Below are 20,130 nucleotides of genomic sequence, written 5' to 3'. Positions count from 1 at the left end.
GTCCAGTATGGGTGGCAGTGAAGATGGGCTGTTCCTGTCCCAGTCTGTGATGCAGCCAGAGAGGAGGTAAGTCCACAATCAGCTTTGTGGATGTTGAGAGACAGATTGTTGTCTGTACACACACTGCAAGATGTTTCTCCTCCTCTCTGTAGACAGACTCAACAGCCTGTGACTCGGCCCACCACTCTCTTGTTGCCAGCCAACTTAATGATTGTGTTGGAGTCCTGCAGGGCAACACAGTCACGGCTGAACAGAGAGAACAAAACCCCGGGCTCACACAGTGGCTGACAGTTTACCACCCTGCAGGAGAGAAACCATACAGCTGCAGGCTGTCTGAAAGAAGTGCACTATTGATGTGGAGTGGAATTTTAGTATCACGTTGTCTACATACTGTTTCCAAGGCTTTACACTCCACCAAGAAAAAAAAAAGTTCTACAATAAAATAAGCTTAAATTCCTCCTTCACCAACAGATGTGCATAATGAAACAAATCTGTAAATAAATGTACAATACCTGCCACAAAGTAGAAAACAGCTACATTCAGATTTTTTATTTGATTTTCTATAATATTCCATTAGTTTTCCTTTAGGGTCTTTTAGTCTGTCTGGGCTACTCAATAGTGAGTTATAGTGACCTTATGGTAGTTTATGGTATTTTTATGTCCTATGTTATCACCATAATATCCATACAACATTCCTATAGGGATTCATAGCAATCTGATAGTTTTGCTGTATATTTGTAGCCTATATAGCCAACTGTTTAAGTGTCTAAGTGAGCATAGGTTACATGCTGTTGACTGCACTAGGACTGTACCACACATGCAATATGATGAATAATGTTTAACCAACCATGGGATGCACTGAGAAAAACAAAGTTACTACTACTTTAGTTACTGTATTTCACAGAGGGTTTCTGCTGCATCAGAGGAGTTACAGCGCCCTCGCCTGGCTGTTTTGAAGCACTGCTGCTGTCGCCTGTATGCAAACAAGCCAACATGACCCGGGGAAGGAAACAGATGTTGCAGTGGATGAACAGCAACGTGCTAATCAGATATCGGTCTATATGTGTATAATAATCTGGATTTCGGAAGGCGGAGGGTATTGGCTTCCTACGGTAAGTAGAAGTCCCTTTATCCCGGTCTTGTTCGATGTAGTGTCACCATGCGTTAACTCTAGCTTTGTTCACATAAACTGCCTGTCCTAATCTCGAGTGGCTACGGGCTAACGTTAACGTTATGCGATAAACGCTTGCTAGCTGGGAGCCCCACTACGTTCCGTTCTCTGTCGTATGGAGAGAGGGTCACTCATCAATTCGGCATGCATCTAATATACCAAACAGCACATATTTAAGTAAAAATTTAACTTTTAGTATTGGTTCGCCTGTCTCCCTCCACCGAAATACTTCGTTGTGTACGATAGCGAGCACTGTGAACTGATTATAAAATGAGATTTTATAATAATAAAGTGTTAGTTGGTATGACGAATTTACCAGATGACCCTAACGATTGGTAAAACGTCATGTTGTACCAAGTATGCTGTACCTGTGTCGATAGGCAAGGCAACGTTAAACTGCCAGTTATTTTGAATAGAGTTTGGCGTTACTTTCTCCCAGGACAACGGCACCTTTCGGGGCGAGCTAGCTGGCTAACCTACCTAATGTTAGCATTAGCTAGCAAAACGTTGTAAACATCGTTAGCCACTTGACTTTAGAAACACTTAGTAAACAAGCTAGACATCCAGAGTTTGTTGTCATGTAAGTCCTAATGGTGAACCGAATGTTTCGTCACGTTATCCCATATAACATTACTTTGGTTACATTAAGCGGTGTGCAAATCGACTGCATGAATCAGTGAAGGGTTTTCTAACGTCAATATTATGTATGTTAGGTTAAGGTTAGCAGGTGGCTGAGCTGGCTTGATGGAGATGGTCACTTCCCTTATAGTTTTACTTAACCTAGTGGGGTTACTTTGTGGTTTTGAGATTCATTTAACGTTAGCATTTAATTGTGTGTGTGTGTGTGTGTGTGTGTTGGGGGGTGTTTGTCTCTGATGTCAGATACAGGTAACCAGTCTATTTTAAGGTTTTTCATTTCTATTCATAGAAGAGCAGCTTTGGCTGGCTTCAGTGCTGTTTCTCTCCAATGCTCCATGAATGTGAACACATTCCAAACAAAGGCTACAGCAGCTGATTTCACTTATTAGTTCCCCCTCTCTGGTTGAAGGTGTGTCATTCAGTGAAATCAGCTGGTGTAGTGGTTGGAATGAAAGCCTGCAGATTCCCAGCCATCCATGAGACATAATTGCCCATCCGTGGTGCAAGCAGTAATCAATAATAGGCCTACTCCATGCCCACTCTTGCGTAAAAAGAAGCACACAGGTTTACTTGTTCCTCTTCCTCACAGTAACTCAAATCAAAGCATCATGTCTCATTCTTGGCTGCAGCATTCAATGGGAAGGAGGAGATGTCTTTGGAACAAATGGACAAAAATGAATCAGCTGACAAGATGATATGACACAGAAGTCATCCACACATCTTCATAGGCTATATCCTTCATGCATTTTACACATGATGCACAAATCCATAAATTATGAATGACACTTGGCTCATGGTGTCAATAATTAATCTGCCCTCACAGTCTGTTGCCCTTATTTCAGGACAGTATTCGCTGACACACACTCTCCGTGAGTGTAAATTTAGCTGAATTCTGATTCTGCATATAGGGCAGCCTGTAGTCAATTTTGTACATGCTAAATAGAAGGTATTCAAATTCAGTCTTGTCTTTTTTTTCGTCCAGGGTGCTCAGAGTCGGGTCAGCAGAGTCTTCATCATCCCCTAGGCTAAACGTCACTGCCAGGCCCCTCCGTCACACAGTGGCATATTGAAGAAAGACAAGGTCGGTGTCGGTGTGAAGAGCTTTGTTGACAGCAGCGGTGGTGGGGAGATTGACCACGGCTCAGGAAGATGGCATCACCCTTCGTGCCTGTCCCCATGCCTTTGGACAGGGCCTTGTCCGGAGGTAGCAGCAAGCTCCGACGGCCCCAGCGAGCTTCGTCGCTAGGCAGCGTCTCCAGCAGCTCGGAGTCCTCGTTCTCCACCACCAGGGGGGCCGGGGAGGACCGCGGAGGAGGAGGATCCCGGTGCCTGGAGAGAGGCGGCCGGAGCCGGACGCCACCGCCCCTCCAGAGCCCCGTGACGCGGGCCAGGGTGAACGGGACTCTCGAGCCCTCGGTGGAGTACTCCAGCTGCCCCCGCTCCATGTCGGACCCTGCAGAGATCCAGCAGGACGAGGAGAGGCCCATCACCCCCACCGTGTTGGGCTACGAGGTCATGGAGGAGAGGGCCAAATTCACGGTATGAGACCAGTGTAGGATCAGTGGCCCTGCCCACAACTATCCAACTATGTTCACTGATCAAATTGCCGATTTATCCTTTCATTGTTTAGCATATTTAGACATGTAGGTTGACAGTCTTTGAACCTATACATTGTTTGCTATTGTCCTTTATTAGTGTATCTGACAGTGACAATGCACATTAATAAACATTTCTGTAAATGTGCCATAGTTAACCAAAAAAAAAGGCAAATTTTCATCTGTAATCCCTGGTCAGATGTCATTAATGACTACCTAGAATTAAAAGCAAAAAAGCACAGTGACACACACTACCAGAGGACAAAAGAGTGACAGAACAACACTTTAGCAGATAACACAAGGATGTAGGCATGCTAACTGAGAGTAAGCACATTAGTGAAAAGCCACAGGGCAACCTTAACTAAGTACACAGACCTTGATTAGTAGGATACAAATGGTGTATGCAAACAGTTAGCAAAGGCATGGACAGACAAGTTCCTCAGCACTTTGTTAGAGAGGAGAATAAGTAAATAAATTTAGCTTGCTCCAGCACAGGCGCAGGATTGTGGGCTCTGCTGATGTAAGAAGAGAACAGGCATCATTTACATTTGTATAATACAACATGTCAATGAGCTATCAGGGCACTTGTACATATCGCCTTAGCAGAGTAGCCAGTGTGACTTTGAGTATGTGTGTCCTCCAGTTCAGTCTTAATTACTGTAGTGAGTTGTTTGTGTGACACCTGAGATTGTTCAGGATTGTGTCTGTTACACACACATTCAAACGTGGTGTATGGATATGTCTTTTAAGCCCATGTGAGCTGGGCATCTCGAGTGCATAGCCTGGAAAATCAATCAATCGCAGGTCAGGGCAGGACGTGATCAGAGTTGATGTGTAAGCTGAATTTTAAAACAGTAGCTCTTGACTTCGTCTACGCTCATTCCCTGGCCAAATACATTTAAGGAGAAAACTGATATTCTTTTTGAGCTTCTAAGCTGATGTGTGGTAGGTAGAAAAGACTAGTGATCAAAGAGGACCAGGATTTTGGAGCAAATAAAGCCTGTAGAGGATCGGTAGGCTTATCCTCTAAAGACCCCTATTGTGGCCTATTGAAGTCCTTCGAATGTATAGATTCAGTGCAGCGCACCTAGTCAAGCAGCTTATTTGGACCAACTATGGAAAAAACTATAAGATGTTTCAGTTTGTGGCTCAAAGCATCATAAAACAGTGATTTCACACTTTCTCATAGGAGTCGTCTTACTCCTTGCTGAGAGTGCGCGTATGAAGCGTCATAATAACTAGGCTAACTCTTACATCCTACTGTGAGGTAGGAGTATTTTTAGTCCTAGTCATGATTTTAGCGTGATCCCAGGAGTAATTATGAAATGCCTGAAACTACGGGCGCAGGAGTGGAAAGTTCAAAAGAAACCGGTGTTTTATTACCGGGGAATGTGTGAGAAACTAAGCCGGGTTGTAAAGAGAAGCAACTGTGACGTGGTGTCAGGGAAAATTTACTTGTTTGAGGATATCTGAAACCATTCCGCCTAGGGACTCAAATTTTAGCATTAAAGACGAGATGAAATGAAAAATGCCTTTTTAACCCTTTTAGATCACATCCCCGGTCATACTGTGCACCTATTTAACAATATATGCCAAAAAAAATACCAAAAATCAATTTCATTGTATTCTTATATCAAAATTCAATCATGTTTTCTTCCTGTAAAACAAAATATGCCGTGTGCTTACGTAAGCATGCCCGTAACTAATTTCAACCAATAATATCATGACATCCACCCATCAATCAATCTTCAACTTTTAGCGCACAGAGCTAAGAGGCTAAGATTCATTAGTTAGCTAGCTAGCAACAGCATGGTACTTCGGTGTGTCTTCGGGTGTTATGACACACCCACTTTTCAACGTTCAAATCAAATTCCTCCCAACGTTATGTCCCGCCTGTCTTTCCTGTTTCACTCGGAAATACGTCACGATACGGAAGTTAGATACTCTCGAAATGCCGTTTCATCTCGACTTTAAGGCTGTCGTGTCCGACACCTTGTAAGTAACAGGAAACTAAAATGCCCCGAGCAGAGCTGCAAACTGAGTAACTGTAATTCACTTCGCAACAGTTTTGATTAACGAAATGTGGTGACGACTATCGAAGTCATGCATTGTAGTCACAGTAAAGTGAGGTCCTTTAATTAATTAATTAATTAAGGCTCAGAGTGATTTACACAAGCGCTTCCCCTCCAAAAGTGGATCATATTTCACAGTAAGGGCCACATTTCAGTCTTTCAGATGATGCTCATACCCACATTGACACACTTATGGCATTGATTTACGTCAGCAATGAAGTTATTATAACTATTGTTGACTATTTTGATACTCTATGTGTTGTACAAATGAATCTATGCTTTGTTGTTAGTAGACACAGAAGGTTCTGTGTCGGCTTCAAAGAAACATTTGATGTTAGTGTGTCAAGTCTTTTCCACAGATTACAGAATTGCACATCCGCCATAGCCAAAGATGGTATTGGGTTCACCTCTAAATACTATGTTTATTCGCCACTTGCATGTCAAACCTTCCCATTTTTGCATGTAATTGTCGGTCTTTCCAAGGCTTCAGTCTTTCATTGAAAGTGTTTATCCCTCAAGGCCTAGTTGTCTGTTTGTTGTTCCAGCCTTTCTGCACAGACTGAATCTGACGGCCGCTAAAGCCTGGAACTGGAACTTAATTCTGTGTTTGCGGTCAGCATACATGCAGACCTAACACAAGTTGTGAATCAGAATTGTTAGTTTACATTGTGTTATCTCATTTAGGTGATACTGTTAATAATTGCCAAACTGTAATGCTTTTGTTGTTATCAGTCTTTAACTAGTTTATTGCCTGAGTATTGAATGCACTGTAAACCTGATACATGTTTCACCTCTCCTGTCGTAACCAAGGCTTATAGGTTGTGTGTATGATGTCTTTTCTCTGCTGTAGGTATACAAGATCCTGGTCAGGAAGACTCAAGACGAGAGCTGGGTTGTATTCAGAAGATACACAGACTTCTCCAGACTCAACGACAAGGTGTGTTTGTGTGCATGTATGTGTGAGGGGGCTCAAATTTCAATTCGCAAAGATGCATCGCTTTTTTGCGGACACTTTGCTTGTGACCGTAAACTCTTTTCTCTCAGCATGCTTCCCTTGTTTTTGAGTGCATTGTGGAAGTGATTAGCGCTACACAAAGGCCCACTGTTTCCCAAACGGCCCACAGGCCAGAGCCAACTAGGGGAACAGGTTTGGGGAGGGACAGTCGGGTCACAGATTGCAGATGGGGAAAATTATTAGACCATGTGTTGAGATGATGATTACTTGTGAAACTGCTGGGTTCTGATGCAAAAACAAGCCAAAGCAAACTCTGCAGGCCTGCGCAACATGCACGACTTGTAGGTATTCTTCTGTTAAGGAGACATAACGTTTTTCTCATCAAGGCAAAGCATAGTGTGAAAACAGGTGGAACTAATTCAGAGTAGCATAGTAGCGCTAAGCAAGAAGAATGGAAGCACAGGAGAGGGGAACACCCTGCATTCAACAAGGAGAGAGAGAGAGGAGAGAGGGTGTGGACATCCTTTCCCTCCATTCCTGTGGCTTCTCCATAGAGGCAGGGAAACTGATCAGGCCACACTGAATGGTCCTTTGCTGTGGATGTAACCCTAGAGCCTTGTTTGGTCACACCTCCAACTATTTGGAAGATTTTCACAGCATGAAGTGCAGTTTTTTGTATAACTCTGGCACACAGACAGACATTTGGATGATTTTTCTATGTCAAAAAATCAAGGAAAATCACAATGGCTATATGGCTATTTCACGCGACTTGCTAGCTGTATATGACCCTTAATCGTGCACATGCAATTCAGATAACGAGGCAGCATAAACACCAAGCACGGTCAACACTTGATTATGTTTTCAATAGACAGCACCGCCTCCGCAGTGTGCGGCTGCCAATAATAGCTGGCGCCAAGCATCGTTTGTCTAGCTGTTTGGCCCTCATCCGAGATTCCTCCATACACACTGTTAGTTCATGCACATGGCTCAGGCTACCGTATGAAAACAAGTAGCTGGTGTGCATTCTTGCATACACTCACACACACACTCTCACATACACACACCAAACCTCTCCTTCCCCCTGAGGTAACAGACATTGGGGCTCGTTTCAATATTTCTCAAGGTGTGAAATGCTGACTGAGTAAAGTCAAATTTGCTTTGTCTATGTTAAATTCTGTAATAAATGACTGAGCGCTACTTGAATATTTACATTAAATGTTAGGAAGGTAGAGGCAGAGATGGAGGTAGGCATGGATGTCAATCAGGCTTAAAGCCCTCAGGAGGCAGCCACCTCAGGACGTGGAACAGCAGACTTCAGCCAAAAATGAGGCAGAGACGGACAGCAGGTCAATGGTAGAGTTTAATCAACCAAGCACACATGTGGGTCTGCAAAGTGGAGGACAGTGTGCAGGGGTTCTGCTTAGAATATGTAGTTGTCTGCACGGCCTGTTAATCACTAAATCAGGATATAGATATGGATAGGAGCAGGTGATTATACCCAGCCTCTGAACAGCCGCCGACACAAGAGAGAAGCAAGATGTTGATGTTCTCTGGATAAATTATCCCGAAGATAATTTTAGACTTATCAGTACAGCTTGTGTGTACTGTGCTGAGAATAGTAAAAATAGCTGATGATAGTGAGTGACCTAATCCTGACTAAGGCCTGTGAGACACACAAGAGGAAAACACATGCTCAATTTTTAATCCCTTCAGCAGATCTTATTTGTGGGTCCTTAAAAAGCCTGAAAAGTATAAAAAAATGTCTTAAATACAGCTATTAGCAGTCTTATGTTTTATCACCATACTCTTACAGGTTTCTTGTTTTTTACCAAGTTTCATTTTGATTGTTGACATTCAGTGGTATCTAGTCAAGGCAGCGTTAGAAAGTACGGCAAAAAAAAAAGGCTATTCCATCCACATGTATGTCCATAGCATGCTTATATTAATACATGACAGGGTTAATACAACATGCCCAACAGGTTTTGTTTTTATCACATCTGCGTGGAAAAACACAGTAGGACACCATGTCCTTACACATTTAATTTCAAACCTCACGCAATCGAGGCTGCTAACCTGTTAATGGCTCCGTCTACCCGCTGAGCAGTTGCGGGGGGTGACAAGATGAAATTTCAGGTGTCTGGTGTAGCGTGTAAGTAGGGCTGTCGCAATAACCGCAATATTGCAATACCGCGCTGTAGACAAGCCAACCGCCACAACCGCGCTATGTTCACGTTTTTTCTTTTTTTCATGAGGCTAGGCACTTCTTGTTTTACACTTCAATGCGTGTGTACTGAATATTAAATAAATTCATAATGAAAACAATAAGAGTATTGTTTCCCACCAACAGCGTTTACATGGAGCCTTTTAATCAGAATAGTAGCCCAATCAAAATAAAAATGCCTTATATGAACGCCTCAATCAGAATAAACTGGCCGATCCGAATGAAATTTGATTCCGTTTGAGAGGGGTGTTTAACCCTTTCATAATCCGGTCAATGGATACAATTTCATCATGTAAACACTCATTCCGATCACTTTCTTTATCTCGCCTCTTTCTGTACATGCTCGCGCATTTAACATAAGTCACATCAATTACGTAACCCTTTTTTTCCGGGAGGATTCGAATGGATGTGCTTGTTATTATCCCCGAGGCGCTCGGGCTTTATGTAGGCGGTGCAGCCCGTTTTTATATCAAGTCCTGACTCCGCCTCTCCGGCCAGTTTTGGTTTACAGCGGTGAAAATTACAAATGCACCCAATCATTGCGGGGGCAAAACAAAACGTCTTTTTCTGACACGAGTCGTATGTTTTGATAAAACTGTTGCTTCATCAGAAAGAACAGCAGTGAATAAATAACCGACGCAGGTCCATCTTTTAAAAAAATAAGCCCATGTTAGAGTGCTGGATTCGGTGTTTTGCGCATGTCAGAAACTTTTATTCTGATTACATACTGTGGAGCATGTAAACGCACATCTTAATGCGATCGTTATATTTAGCGCTCATGTAAACACTTGCGTAGCAATCTTCCTTTGGAATGATTTCATTCAGAATGAAAAAAAAAGTCCAATGTAACCGCAGTCCAACTTGGCGACTTTGTCACTAGATTTAGCGACTTTTCAGAACCCCCTGGTGACTTTATTTCTGAAAAGCGACTAGCGACAAATCTGGCAACTTTTTCTGACCATGGGGAACAATGGTAAAGTGTTGAATCCCAAAGTATTTGCCAATAAATTGGTATGGCTGATGCCGGTTTGCTCTACTTGCTTGTCATCCAGAGAGGTCTGATGATCACAGCGCTTCCCACACACAGCGTAGCCCCCCTCCCTCCGCTGCGAGCGGAGACTGTAAGTTATATATTGATATGCAAAATAGCTTGTGACGTCATCCGGCGACTTCTTATCGCATACACCGCGCTGTTGAGCCACCCTAAATCACCGCAGGGGAAATTCACCGCGACAGCCCTACGTGTAAGCTCCTCCTGTCAGACGGTTATCTCTGATTGAGACCGGGAGGGCCAGAGGAGTAGCTATAGAAGTCATGATTGACTCAACGAGCCCCTGTGTTTTTTTTGGACTTTCCCTAGGTCCCATGACTGTTAAAACAGCCAGTGAGATGAGTGTCATACCGATGTAATTTACTCCACTCACCTCAAAGCACTTCACTCTGCGCTCAACAAACCGCCTCCTGTTTCCCTGGGATATTGCATGATCCAGTTGAGATTGTTCTGTGTCTTTGTACATGGCTTTATCTGATGACACACGCTTCACTCGCTTCCCACTGAACATTAGTGACCTTGTGGGTGCAAATTTGAGGGAGAAGAACATGGAGAGTTCTTTGCAAATGATTAGGTTGAGCTGCAGGGCGTGGGGTCAACACACGGTCTGTCCAAAATGTAAATTGCAATTCACATGATAATGATAGAGCCCAGTAATGTCTTTACCAACCCTGATGGTTATCCAGGATGTCCAGAAAGGGATGCAGGTTGGAGGCGGAGGACAGGACCTTTTCTCTGTTTTGCACCAGTGTGTTTATTTGATCAGAGCATGTGATGTAGAAGTAGCAGGGTGTGACTGTTTGAGGGATCACCAACTAATATTGTTTCTTTCCTCTCTGGACTGAATGTTAGTTGTGATTAACTTTTAAACCACCCTGAGCTCTCTTGCACCCTACTGTATGTGCAAGCGTGTGAGTAGTGTCTTAGTGCGTGTAACACTATGTACAGTATTCATCTACAAAAGATGATCTTAAAGAATATGAGCTGACCATTCCTCACTGTGTGTGTGTGTGTGTGTGTGTGTGTGTGTGTGTGTGTGTGTGTGTGTGTGTGTGTGTGTTCATTCCAGCTGAAGGAGATGTTCCCGGGCTTCCGCCTCGCGCTGCCTCCTAAGCGGTGGTTCAAAGACAATTACGACACCGACTTCCTGGAGGACCGACAGCTGGGACTGCAGGCCTTTCTACAGAACTTGGTTGCACACAAGGACATTGCCAACTGGTGTGTGTGTGTGCGTGCATGTGTGCGAGAGAGAGATTGTGTTGAAAATCAGTCACCATGTGAAGGCAGTCATGATCACACAGTGATTTTGAGGTTCCTTGTAGAATCAGTTAACACGTGGCCTGGCATGGCAGGCATGTTCTCACACACACACACACACACCATAGGTCAATTTGCTTCCGTATGAGCTCTTAATGTGTTTCAAAGTAGGTCACAGGCCCCTTTATACCTGGCATTAACGCACGATTAATGCCAGATTGTATCTGGATACATTTTAGCCCAATGACATTTACATCTGGCTTTAATATGCATCTCCATTGCCACACTGCCATCCGATTGCACTTTCTCACGCAGAATTCGCAACTGGATACATCACTTCCTCCCCCATTGTTTGTGTTTTGAAACAGCTGCGGGTGTGGGTCATTTGAAAGATGGTGACCCGCTCATCAAATTGCGCTGTTGTATGCACTTTTTCTTAAGACAAACTGGCATACCGTAGACAACAGCAGAGGAGACGGCTGTTTCATGCAGCTGCTTTCTTTTCAGCTGCGACCAGTACCATGCTATTCAGAGGACTGGATGGATGCAGGTATGGAGTCAGGACTGAAGTATTTCCGCCTACGTAGTTATTGTATGTGGGTTGAAAACGCGATTGCATCAGAGGTGGTTTGCGCAATCAGATTACAATCCATCCTCAGTGTGTCTTGAGTGCATTTACTCCGTTTTTTTATGTTGTTAAGTGCTATCCCGTTACAGTCCGATCACACAAGACGCATGTTGTTGATGCCAGGTGTAAAGGGGGTCGGTGTGTTTCCAAGCACACTGGCACAGACACACGTTCATAGATCACACACACATATGCACTTACACCATTTTTTCTGCTTGACAGCCTGGCAGTGAGAGAGTTCCTATGTCTGGACGACCCACCTGGGCCCTTCGACAGTCTGGAGGAGAGCCGGGTAAGTGTGTGTGTGTGTGTGTGTGTGTGTGTATAGGTTTGAGTTGGGTAAGGTTACACACGTGGGCATGTGTGCTCATGCATGTGTGTTTGTGCTGGTATCCATGATCTATGTTTCTTCAGGCCTTTTTAAGAGGATTTTTCCCCCAAATCCCCTGACACGTCTCATACCCTAAACAACCGGACTTAGTGAAATCCAATCTGCCCACAGTCTTTTTGGGCCATTTTCTGAACCGGCCTGTATCTTTCTGTCTCTAGCTGGGTGTTGGAGGTTGAACAATGAATCAGCCAGGCCAACGCGTTACCTTCTTGACCTCTAGTGGGGAAAAACAGGAAATCACAATTTACCCACCTGGAGCAAAAAAATCTGTCGCAACCTTGCAGTTCCTCCAGGGTGGATGAAACAAAGCAAACCAAAAAAAAAATGACATAATTAACCTACTCTTGGAGAATAGAACAAGTTTGTCTCTGCTGTAATATGGAAAAAGACACACTAGTGCTTTAGGTCTCACTTGATAGGGTAGCAGACTTTCATGCATGGCTCCCAGGTTTGGCGAATCAGGCTTTTGTATTTGGTTTCACAGAGCCAAATAGGTCACAGCTTATCACAGATTACGTGCTTGTCAACATTAAAGCTTTGTCCAACAGTAGCTTAATTATTTCATTTTTCCAGTTTTACCTACTTGGAAATGGAAATGATTTAATGGTGGCTAAATAGCCACTGCTGCCATTTGTTTTTTCAGCCAGCCTGTCTGTCAGAATTTAGTACACAATGCATCTACTGCAAGTTGTGGTTATTTCATTTAATTTCAACTTGCCACTGGTCTCCCTCTCTGTCTTCCTCTCAATATTTCCATCCCTTCTTCTCCTCATCCTTTCTTTCCCCCTTGCCCTTACGCGCTACACCCCCACCCCACCATCTTCTTTTGTCATCCCTACTCCATACCCATTCCGTTCCACCCTTTTTTTTTTTTTTTTCCTTTTTTTTTTACTATTGTCAACAATCCTCGGTTTTTCTTTCCATTGTTCACCATCCCTCCCTCCCTCCAGGCGTTCTGTGAGACTCTGGAGGAGAGTAACTATCGTCTTCAGAAGGAGCTGCTGGAGAAGCAGAAGGAGATCGGCTCCCTGAAGAGGAGGCTGGAGGAGAGGGAGCAGGCCATCCTGCTGCTGGAGAAGCATATCAAGTCAGGAGACACACACACACACACACACACACATACATACATACATACATACATACATACATACATACGTACAAGATATAGGAATAATGGTTACACACACACAATATACACACAAAGTAGACACAATTCCCATGTGATTATTACTAGTTCATTGATGTTTTCAGTGCTACACAGCATTAATTCTTGCTTTTTGAAAACTACGTTGACGAGAAACGGCAGGTTGTGTGACTATCTGTGTGTGTGTGTGTGTGTGTGTCCGTGTCCGTCCGTCCGTCCCAGTGGACAGTGTGTGAGCCCAGAGTCTCCATGTGGCCTGTCAGCGCAGGGCAGTGACAGCAGTGCAGACGCAGACGTGGAGTCATCCGCTGCCGAGGCTGACCAGGACATGCCTGAGGAGAATGGGTAACACACACACACATTTGTACACACACACACACACACCATACAAATACACGTTAACGCATGTGAAATGTAGGAGTAAACTCAGCAGCAGACACCACACAAACACATGGACTAATCACACACACACACACAGGCAGACATTTAATCATATACGCCCCTACTCCCCTTTTTCCCTCTGCAGGCTAATCCATTTAGCCCTTCAAATTAAGTTAAAAGCCCTTAGTAAAATCCACTGCGCCTCTCCCACTCTCTCTAGTACCATTAAGTTAATTTCCTAATTAGGGATGGGATTGGCGTTTAATAACATTGCCTTTTTAAACGAAAGTTATGTAACCTACCCGGGACCCGTGACTACCGGCTAGTCTAAAAAAAAATGATGTAATTTCAGATCTATTTCATTATGTTTATTCACACACACATATATTTATATGCACTCAAATACTGCAAATCTAAATTTCCATAAAAATATGTTTCCCATTTAGAACACTGAATATAGGCCTATACGCTCAGGTTGTGAAAACACATAGAAATTAACTTATGGCTTATTAATGGTATAGACTTATCATTAATACTTTTATCCTACATTTTGCCATCTTATGCCATCTTTACACAGCTGACCAGGAGCAGCCAAACCCAGTGAGGGAAAATAAATCTCTCATTCTGGTATTTATGTGTGCTTCAGAAAGAGAAGCTATTGCCATTTGCTATTGTATGGGCAGAAATCCTTCAATCCAAGGTCGGACTAGCTTTCTTTTACTGCGGCCCCCTCGACAACGCTCTTATGATATTGAACTTGACTGATAGGTCCTGAGCAGTGAGGGCCTTTCCCACTCCAGCCTCTATCACCTAATCACATTACATAGAAGGAAGTGTTCATCTCAAGCCAGCTGGCAGCTCCACAAAGTGTATGCACCTAACCCCCAGGCAAGAATAAGCCCTGCGCTCTGTTGTTGCCGCCAGCAAGTCAGGATACATGCAGTGAGTAAACAGTGACTTTATTAATAGGAAGAGATCTAAAATTGAATGGTTATTAAGGCTGACGTTTGATTTTTCTCAGCTGTAAAAGGGAATTGGGGAATGTAGAAGAACTGAGTGAAGGTCATGTCCATTACTTGCTAACCACCCACAGTCCAAAAATTAAAGATGCAAGCAAGTGCAAAATATTTTTCTGAACTTATTACTGATCATTAGCGTAACACCAGGTTTTAATTCAGTGCCACTGACCGCCTAATGAGCCGTGGCCCTGCTGGTGTAATTGCTTCTTCTTCTGCCAAATGTGAGAAATCAGATCTGAGATCATGCCTCCTGTTTCTCATTTGGATTTACCCCCGTTAAGCTACTTTTCGTCAAAGTCACTGCAGGACCTCATGGTCCATATCACATGGGAGACCGTGGTGCACTCTACAAGATATTACTCCCACTAGATTCTACAAATTGGCCTGCTCTTTACTCTGAATAGCTCTCTTTCCACTGATTGTGTTCCTGACTATTTCAAGAAGGCAAAAAGCCCCTCTGTTTTTTTTATAAAAACACTCCTCACTCCTAACCAACTATAGCCACATTTTTCAGTTACTTTTTATTTCTAAAATTTTGGAAAATGTGGTATCAAAGCAACTTCTGCTGTAGAGATGATGTGGAAAAAAGTTGGCAGTACCTAGATAGTAATGCAGCTGTCTAGGTGATGTCAAGAACTGCGTGTCCCAAAGTTTCCTTCAACTAAATTAAACTTCAATTGGTCTAGGCTCTGAACTCATGTCTAGATAAATTAATTTGTCTCATTTTTTAATGTCTGGCATTTTTTAGAAATGATCTTATTGGCTTTTATTTGTTTATAAAGCTAATATTGATTTGACTTTGATTGACCTTTTTATAACGTTTAAACTTTTCCCTTCCCTCCTGTTTCTTGCCCTCGTGTTCCACAGCAGTGCCGCCCCAATCTGAAATAAGAGCCCAGTAACATGTGAGGTACTGAATATACTGGCTATGCAGGCTGAACCTATGGCGTACTGTCTTTCTGTATCCTTCTTCCCAGTAACGTGCATCCCACTGTTTGTCATTGTACTGCAACGGCAGTGTCCTCTTTTGTGGTATCAGGGTGTAAAATACCTGCAGCAATGGTGTGAATCAGGGTTGGGGTCAGTTCACTTTCGATTCACCCAATTCAGGGAAATCTGAATATTGAATCGGAGTACAGGTCAGAAAGTAAAGTAAGTTTTGAAAGCCAGAAATCTCAGCACCTGGCCAAGTAATCGCTGAGTCATTGGTTTTGATCAATAACCCTATCAACCCCCTGCAGATATATTATGGTCATCATTATGGTCATGCTTTATCATTAACCAGTGAATATCATTTCACTTAACATTTGGATTGATTGAGCTGAAACTGATTTGTCCTCAACCCCGGTGTCTTTTCACTGTACTGTACTGCGCCCTGCGTCCCCTTTGGCTGTGCCGCGGTGCTACCCTGCATCGTACCTGACTAACCCATGCAGATGCCGTTAGTTCCTCTCCTACGCACGGTGATATATGCTCACCAGGTCAGCGTTGTGTGTCATTGGATATCAAGTCTTTCCTGGACTTCCTCGCTCCTCTCTCCATCCGTTGTTCTGAAACCCAGGGCAAGTCAGGTGGGGTGAAATCAACCTCTCAAAAATTTACAAGTTTGGTTCCAAAATGAGAAATCAACTGTCAAAAGGTGACACCTACTCTGGCAAAATGATTGACTGCATAAAATCTTAGTAAAATTCTGGTACTTTTATAGCGGATAACTTAAGTCCATGGTTGGCCAAATACCACTTTTACAGACTGGATCATCTATATTTTAGACACATTTATTGATGAATGTCAGGCAATGATTTGTTTACCAAAATGGACATTAGCATTTTGGAATAGAACTCTTCAGTTTCTTCTTTTCTTGTAACTTTTACACGACATCTCAAGCAAAACTCTATAAGAAAGATAATGGGAAATTAAAGTTAAAAGCTATGGATCTTAAGACTTCTTATGACTGCGCTTGACCATCAATAGAGACTTAAAGTAAGTTGATCTCAAATTGTGTGGATTCTGAACTTCCTGCTCTAGAAATTGCAGATTGGGTCGGCGTGATGCACACACATACGCTATATATCGGGTGTGTGTATTATGAGACGATTAGACGATCCAGTTGCTGCCCTGATATATTTCTCCGTTATCTACCAGGAAGAGAGAGAGGGGGAGAGTCGGAGGGAAGACTTGTCATCCTGTTGTGTTTGCAGTGGACCTGTAACTGTAACTTGCTGGTGTTTTGGTGTCAGTAACATGCTACAACTGTCTCTTCCCACACGGATTGATCATCAGTCGGTCTGTCCTAGCATTTCTCCTTGACGTTTCTTCTTCTTGGATCCTCTTGCTCTTTCTTGCTACGTTTTGTCTGAACTGTACGGTCCTTGGACGAGACAAATGTTGACTATTTTCTGTCTTCCCTGTCTTCCCTCTGCTGTCACCTCCCTCTCTCCAGTGGTAGGTGCGAGGTCCAGCCGGTGCGATCCTCTGCCTGTTGGTGTGGGCCGTCGCTCAGCGTCTCTCCTCCGGTCATCCAGGTCACCCAGCTATACCACCGGCAGCCGGAGCACTAACAACCAGTGCTGGTCCTACTCTTCTCCTCTTCCCCTCTCTCATTCGTCTCCTCCTCCCCTCCCACACCACGGTTTTGTTCTGTGTCCGTCTCCCCACTCCTTAGTTTTATCCCTTCTTAGTCTTGCCCTCTCTTCGACTTCACCCCTCCCTCCTTTACTCCCCCATCCTCTCTCTCGTTTCCCTCACTGCCTTCCAGACTGTAACCACTGTTTCACCCGGTAATCTTGGAGTGGGATCTAAAGAAGTGAGGCAGATGGGGAGCACTTTACTCCTTAACCCCCCCCCCCCCCCCCCAACATGCCTTCAACCCAGGATCTGAGGATTAAAGGGGACAGTTTTATACTGGAACAGCCCCTTCCACTTCACGGCAGATTTTTCCCCTGTGGATGTCTGTGAGCGACTTCAATTGGTCGGGGGAAATTTGACAACAATATTTTTGGAACACTTGATATAAGAATCTAGAAGATTGACCCTCCTTCTTAAGACCGAGATCCTAGTTGATCTTCCTCAAACTGTGCGGGGGGTTTCTCAGTTCTCGGTCAGTTCAGATCCTCCTGCTGTAGAAACGGGTCGCCCGACTGGGTCCGCTCGACCCAGCGGTCACAAAGCCAAAGAGTGGCTTCTTGACCAAACGCTCCAGGAAGTTCACTTGAAGACTCACGCCATCGGGTGGTCTGTTGACTGACGCTCTCGTGATGCATTGTGACAATCCACGGAGAACTCGAATCCATCACATTGATTTCTGCAGACATCCATTGTCTTACATCTACTTATTGGTGAGAGCAGAGGCCCTCTTTTCATACCTGTGAAAGAACACCCCCATGTGGGTATAGATGGTAAAGGCCTAGGCGACCTGTGACTCAGGGTATGGAGTGTTAAGAGGGTGGAGAGTGAACGCTCGGCCAAGACTTGTGACGGGCTGCTAACAAATCTGGATTATTACAGTACTTTGATCTCTCTTTTTTTCTGTTGGCACACTGTCTACGAGTACGTCAATGTCATTGCTTTGCACTGCCATCCACTGTGTCATTGCGGTTATAGATAGACCTCCTTACTTGAGAAAACTCATTGTGTTTCATTTTCGGATGATGAACTCAGTTTGCATCTGACACCGTGGTTTGAAACCCTGCACCCCCCCCCCCCCCCTTTCCAGCGCCATGCATCTTTTGCAGTAAACCAGGCGAGCTGTAACATACCAAGAGAGGGCCAGGGTAGTGTCGCATACTGTTGCTTTTTGAGGAGAGAGTTGGTCTAAATGTCGATGCTAATCATGTCATTTCCCTCCCACATTTCAGTGTCTTTGTTTTACACACACAGATATTTGTGCAAAATATATATTTGTCCCAATGGGTTGCTTATATAGACATTGCTTATGCCAATTCAGTGAGAACGCGTGAATATTTACAACACTAGACCTCTTTTGGCGTTTAGGCTGTTAATATAGTATAGACTTTTTAGCCCAGGCCTGGTCATAAATCGGTTTCCTTAATGTCGACTAAGGACATAATTAAGTACGACATGATTATGATTAAGGCATTCATAAACACAGTTGTTAATTATTTTATTATGATTAGTGCTGGATTACCTGACACAAGTCCAGACGTCATGGTCTTTGAGACTCATTAGCGAATTCCAGTAGCAGGGCCAAGTGAGAGCTGACACTATATTTTTACGGCACAGCTTTCAAAGGTACTATTGGCTTATTAAATCATCCCCATTGTAAATAAGATGCAAAGTAGATAACATTATTTTTGGCCATGTAACAGCAACAAGGCTGTTGTTAGGCCTACACGCAATCCCCAAAAGCCATATTTTAGGCCCCTGACAGGCCTTACGGGGCATATAGCTTTCACATGATAGATGAGATGTGTTGAGGTCCAGCTGTGAAGGTTTTCACAGTTTAAGTGAAATAGTTAAGTTTATAACTGTATAATGTTGAGTTGTTTCAAACTTGGCCTGGAAAGGGTCATGTGATGCACTTTATGGATGAATGGGAATGCATAATGTTTGGATATGGTTTTACTACTTCACTTGTTTGAAACAGAGTGCCTTTTCTATCATTCAGTTTGTCTTGCTTCCCTTGCTGGATCCCGTGTGTTAATATTTGATATACTGAATAAGTTTTGTTTTGTTTGTGTTTTTTGCTTCTGTAAAGTCCCCTCAAGCATGGTTCTAAGTGCCTTGAATTTCTTTCACTGAACGTTGCTTTTTATATGTTTAAATTGGTTTTAGCTCTGTAACATTTATGTAGGACATTAAACAGTTTCACTATGTTACTCAGATGGGGAGAATGTTTTAAATGACACTTGTATGTATATGTAGTTGCTTGGAATGAACTGAACTGACAACACGTTTTTGTAATAGTACATCATGGCATATTAATAATGAGTCTTAGTTGACATGTTGCACTATAAAAAAATTATACAAATAACATTTGTTATCACTACTGTTGTTCTGGGTTTAAAGGGATAGCTCACCCAAAAATGTGATCTGAAATTAGTAGATAATGCATACTATAGCAGAGATGTTTATCAGAATTAAATATTGAAATCATACACAATTAAACTCCAAATGATGTATTGAAAACACATGTATTTTTCCCTATTCCACACGATCACATCTAGAGTACCTGCTTTCTTTGAAATGGGGGTGTCCTTGGTTTGTGCTTTGCTTTAGAGTTGTTTTGATGAGTGAAATGAATTGTGCGGTAAGTTCTCTGTGATCAGTCTGCTGAGAAGTTATTGGGGCTGCCATACAGTTATGACTCTTTCTAAAAGTGTGATCTTTTCAAAGTATAATAAATATTTTCCATGAAAAAAAGCCTCTTGCTTAACACGGTCCTATTTATAAACCCAAAAAGGAAACTGCAATTTTTGACCTTGTCTTCAGAAGTTATTACTCAAACTTATAAAAACTGACCTTTTGTTCATAAGTAGAAGACTGCGGTTTCAACATAGCAGGGATTACGTGCCCGGTGAATACTTTTAGTACTACGCTGCACCCCCTTTACCTCCAGTACAGCCTGAATGTTTCTGGGCATGGATTTT

General features: G+C 43.2%; 1 protein-coding gene across 3 annotated transcripts; it reads left to right on the top strand.

Annotated features, from left to right (window-relative positions):
* Nucleotides 1-991: 991 nt before the first annotated feature.
* On the top strand, nucleotides 992-19,887 carry snx16 (sorting nexin 16). Of its 3 annotated transcripts, XM_078291473.1 has the most exons (9): nucleotides 992-1,112; nucleotides 2,804-3,349; nucleotides 6,328-6,414; nucleotides 10,774-10,922; nucleotides 11,812-11,881; nucleotides 12,931-13,067; nucleotides 13,347-13,469; nucleotides 15,392-15,434; nucleotides 16,965-19,887. In XM_078291473.1, the coding sequence occupies exons 2-8, from the start codon at nucleotides 2,960-2,962 to the stop codon at nucleotides 15,408-15,410; spliced, it is 975 nt and encodes a 324-aa protein (XP_078147599.1). In that variant the 5' UTR covers nucleotides 992-1,112; nucleotides 2,804-2,959; the 3' UTR covers nucleotides 15,411-15,434; nucleotides 16,965-19,887. The 3 variants fall into 3 exon arrangements, with proteins under 3 accessions (XP_078147599.1, XP_071768813.1, XP_078147600.1); XM_071912712.2 differs by lacking the exon at nucleotides 15,392-15,434; XM_078291474.1 differs by lacking the exons at nucleotides 15,392-15,434; nucleotides 16,965-19,887 and having other exon boundaries at nucleotides 13,347-13,473.
* Nucleotides 19,888-20,130: the final 243 nt, after the last annotated feature.

The sequence above is a fragment of the Centroberyx gerrardi genome, chromosome 22, assembly GCF_048128805.1.
Source record: "Centroberyx gerrardi isolate f3 chromosome 22, fCenGer3.hap1.cur.20231027, whole genome shotgun sequence".
Classification (NCBI taxonomy): domain Eukaryota; kingdom Metazoa; phylum Chordata; class Actinopteri; order Beryciformes; family Berycidae; genus Centroberyx; species Centroberyx gerrardi.
Note: the sequence above shows the minus strand (reverse complement) of the source record. Positions and strands in the feature narration are given on the sequence as shown.

Coding starts and splice junctions, on each gene's coding strand:
- snx16 (XM_071912712.2), top strand. CDS start 2,960: ATGGCATCACCCTTCGTGCCTGTCCCCATGCCTTTGGACAGGGCCTTG. Junction 6,415..10,773: donor TCTCCAGACTCAACGACAAG/GTGTGTTTGTGT, acceptor TGTTCATTCCAG/CTGAAGGAGATGTTCCCGGG. Junction 11,882..12,930: donor ACAGTCTGGAGGAGAGCCGG/GTAAGTGTGTGT, acceptor CCCTCCCTCCAG/GCGTTCTGTGAGACTCTGGA.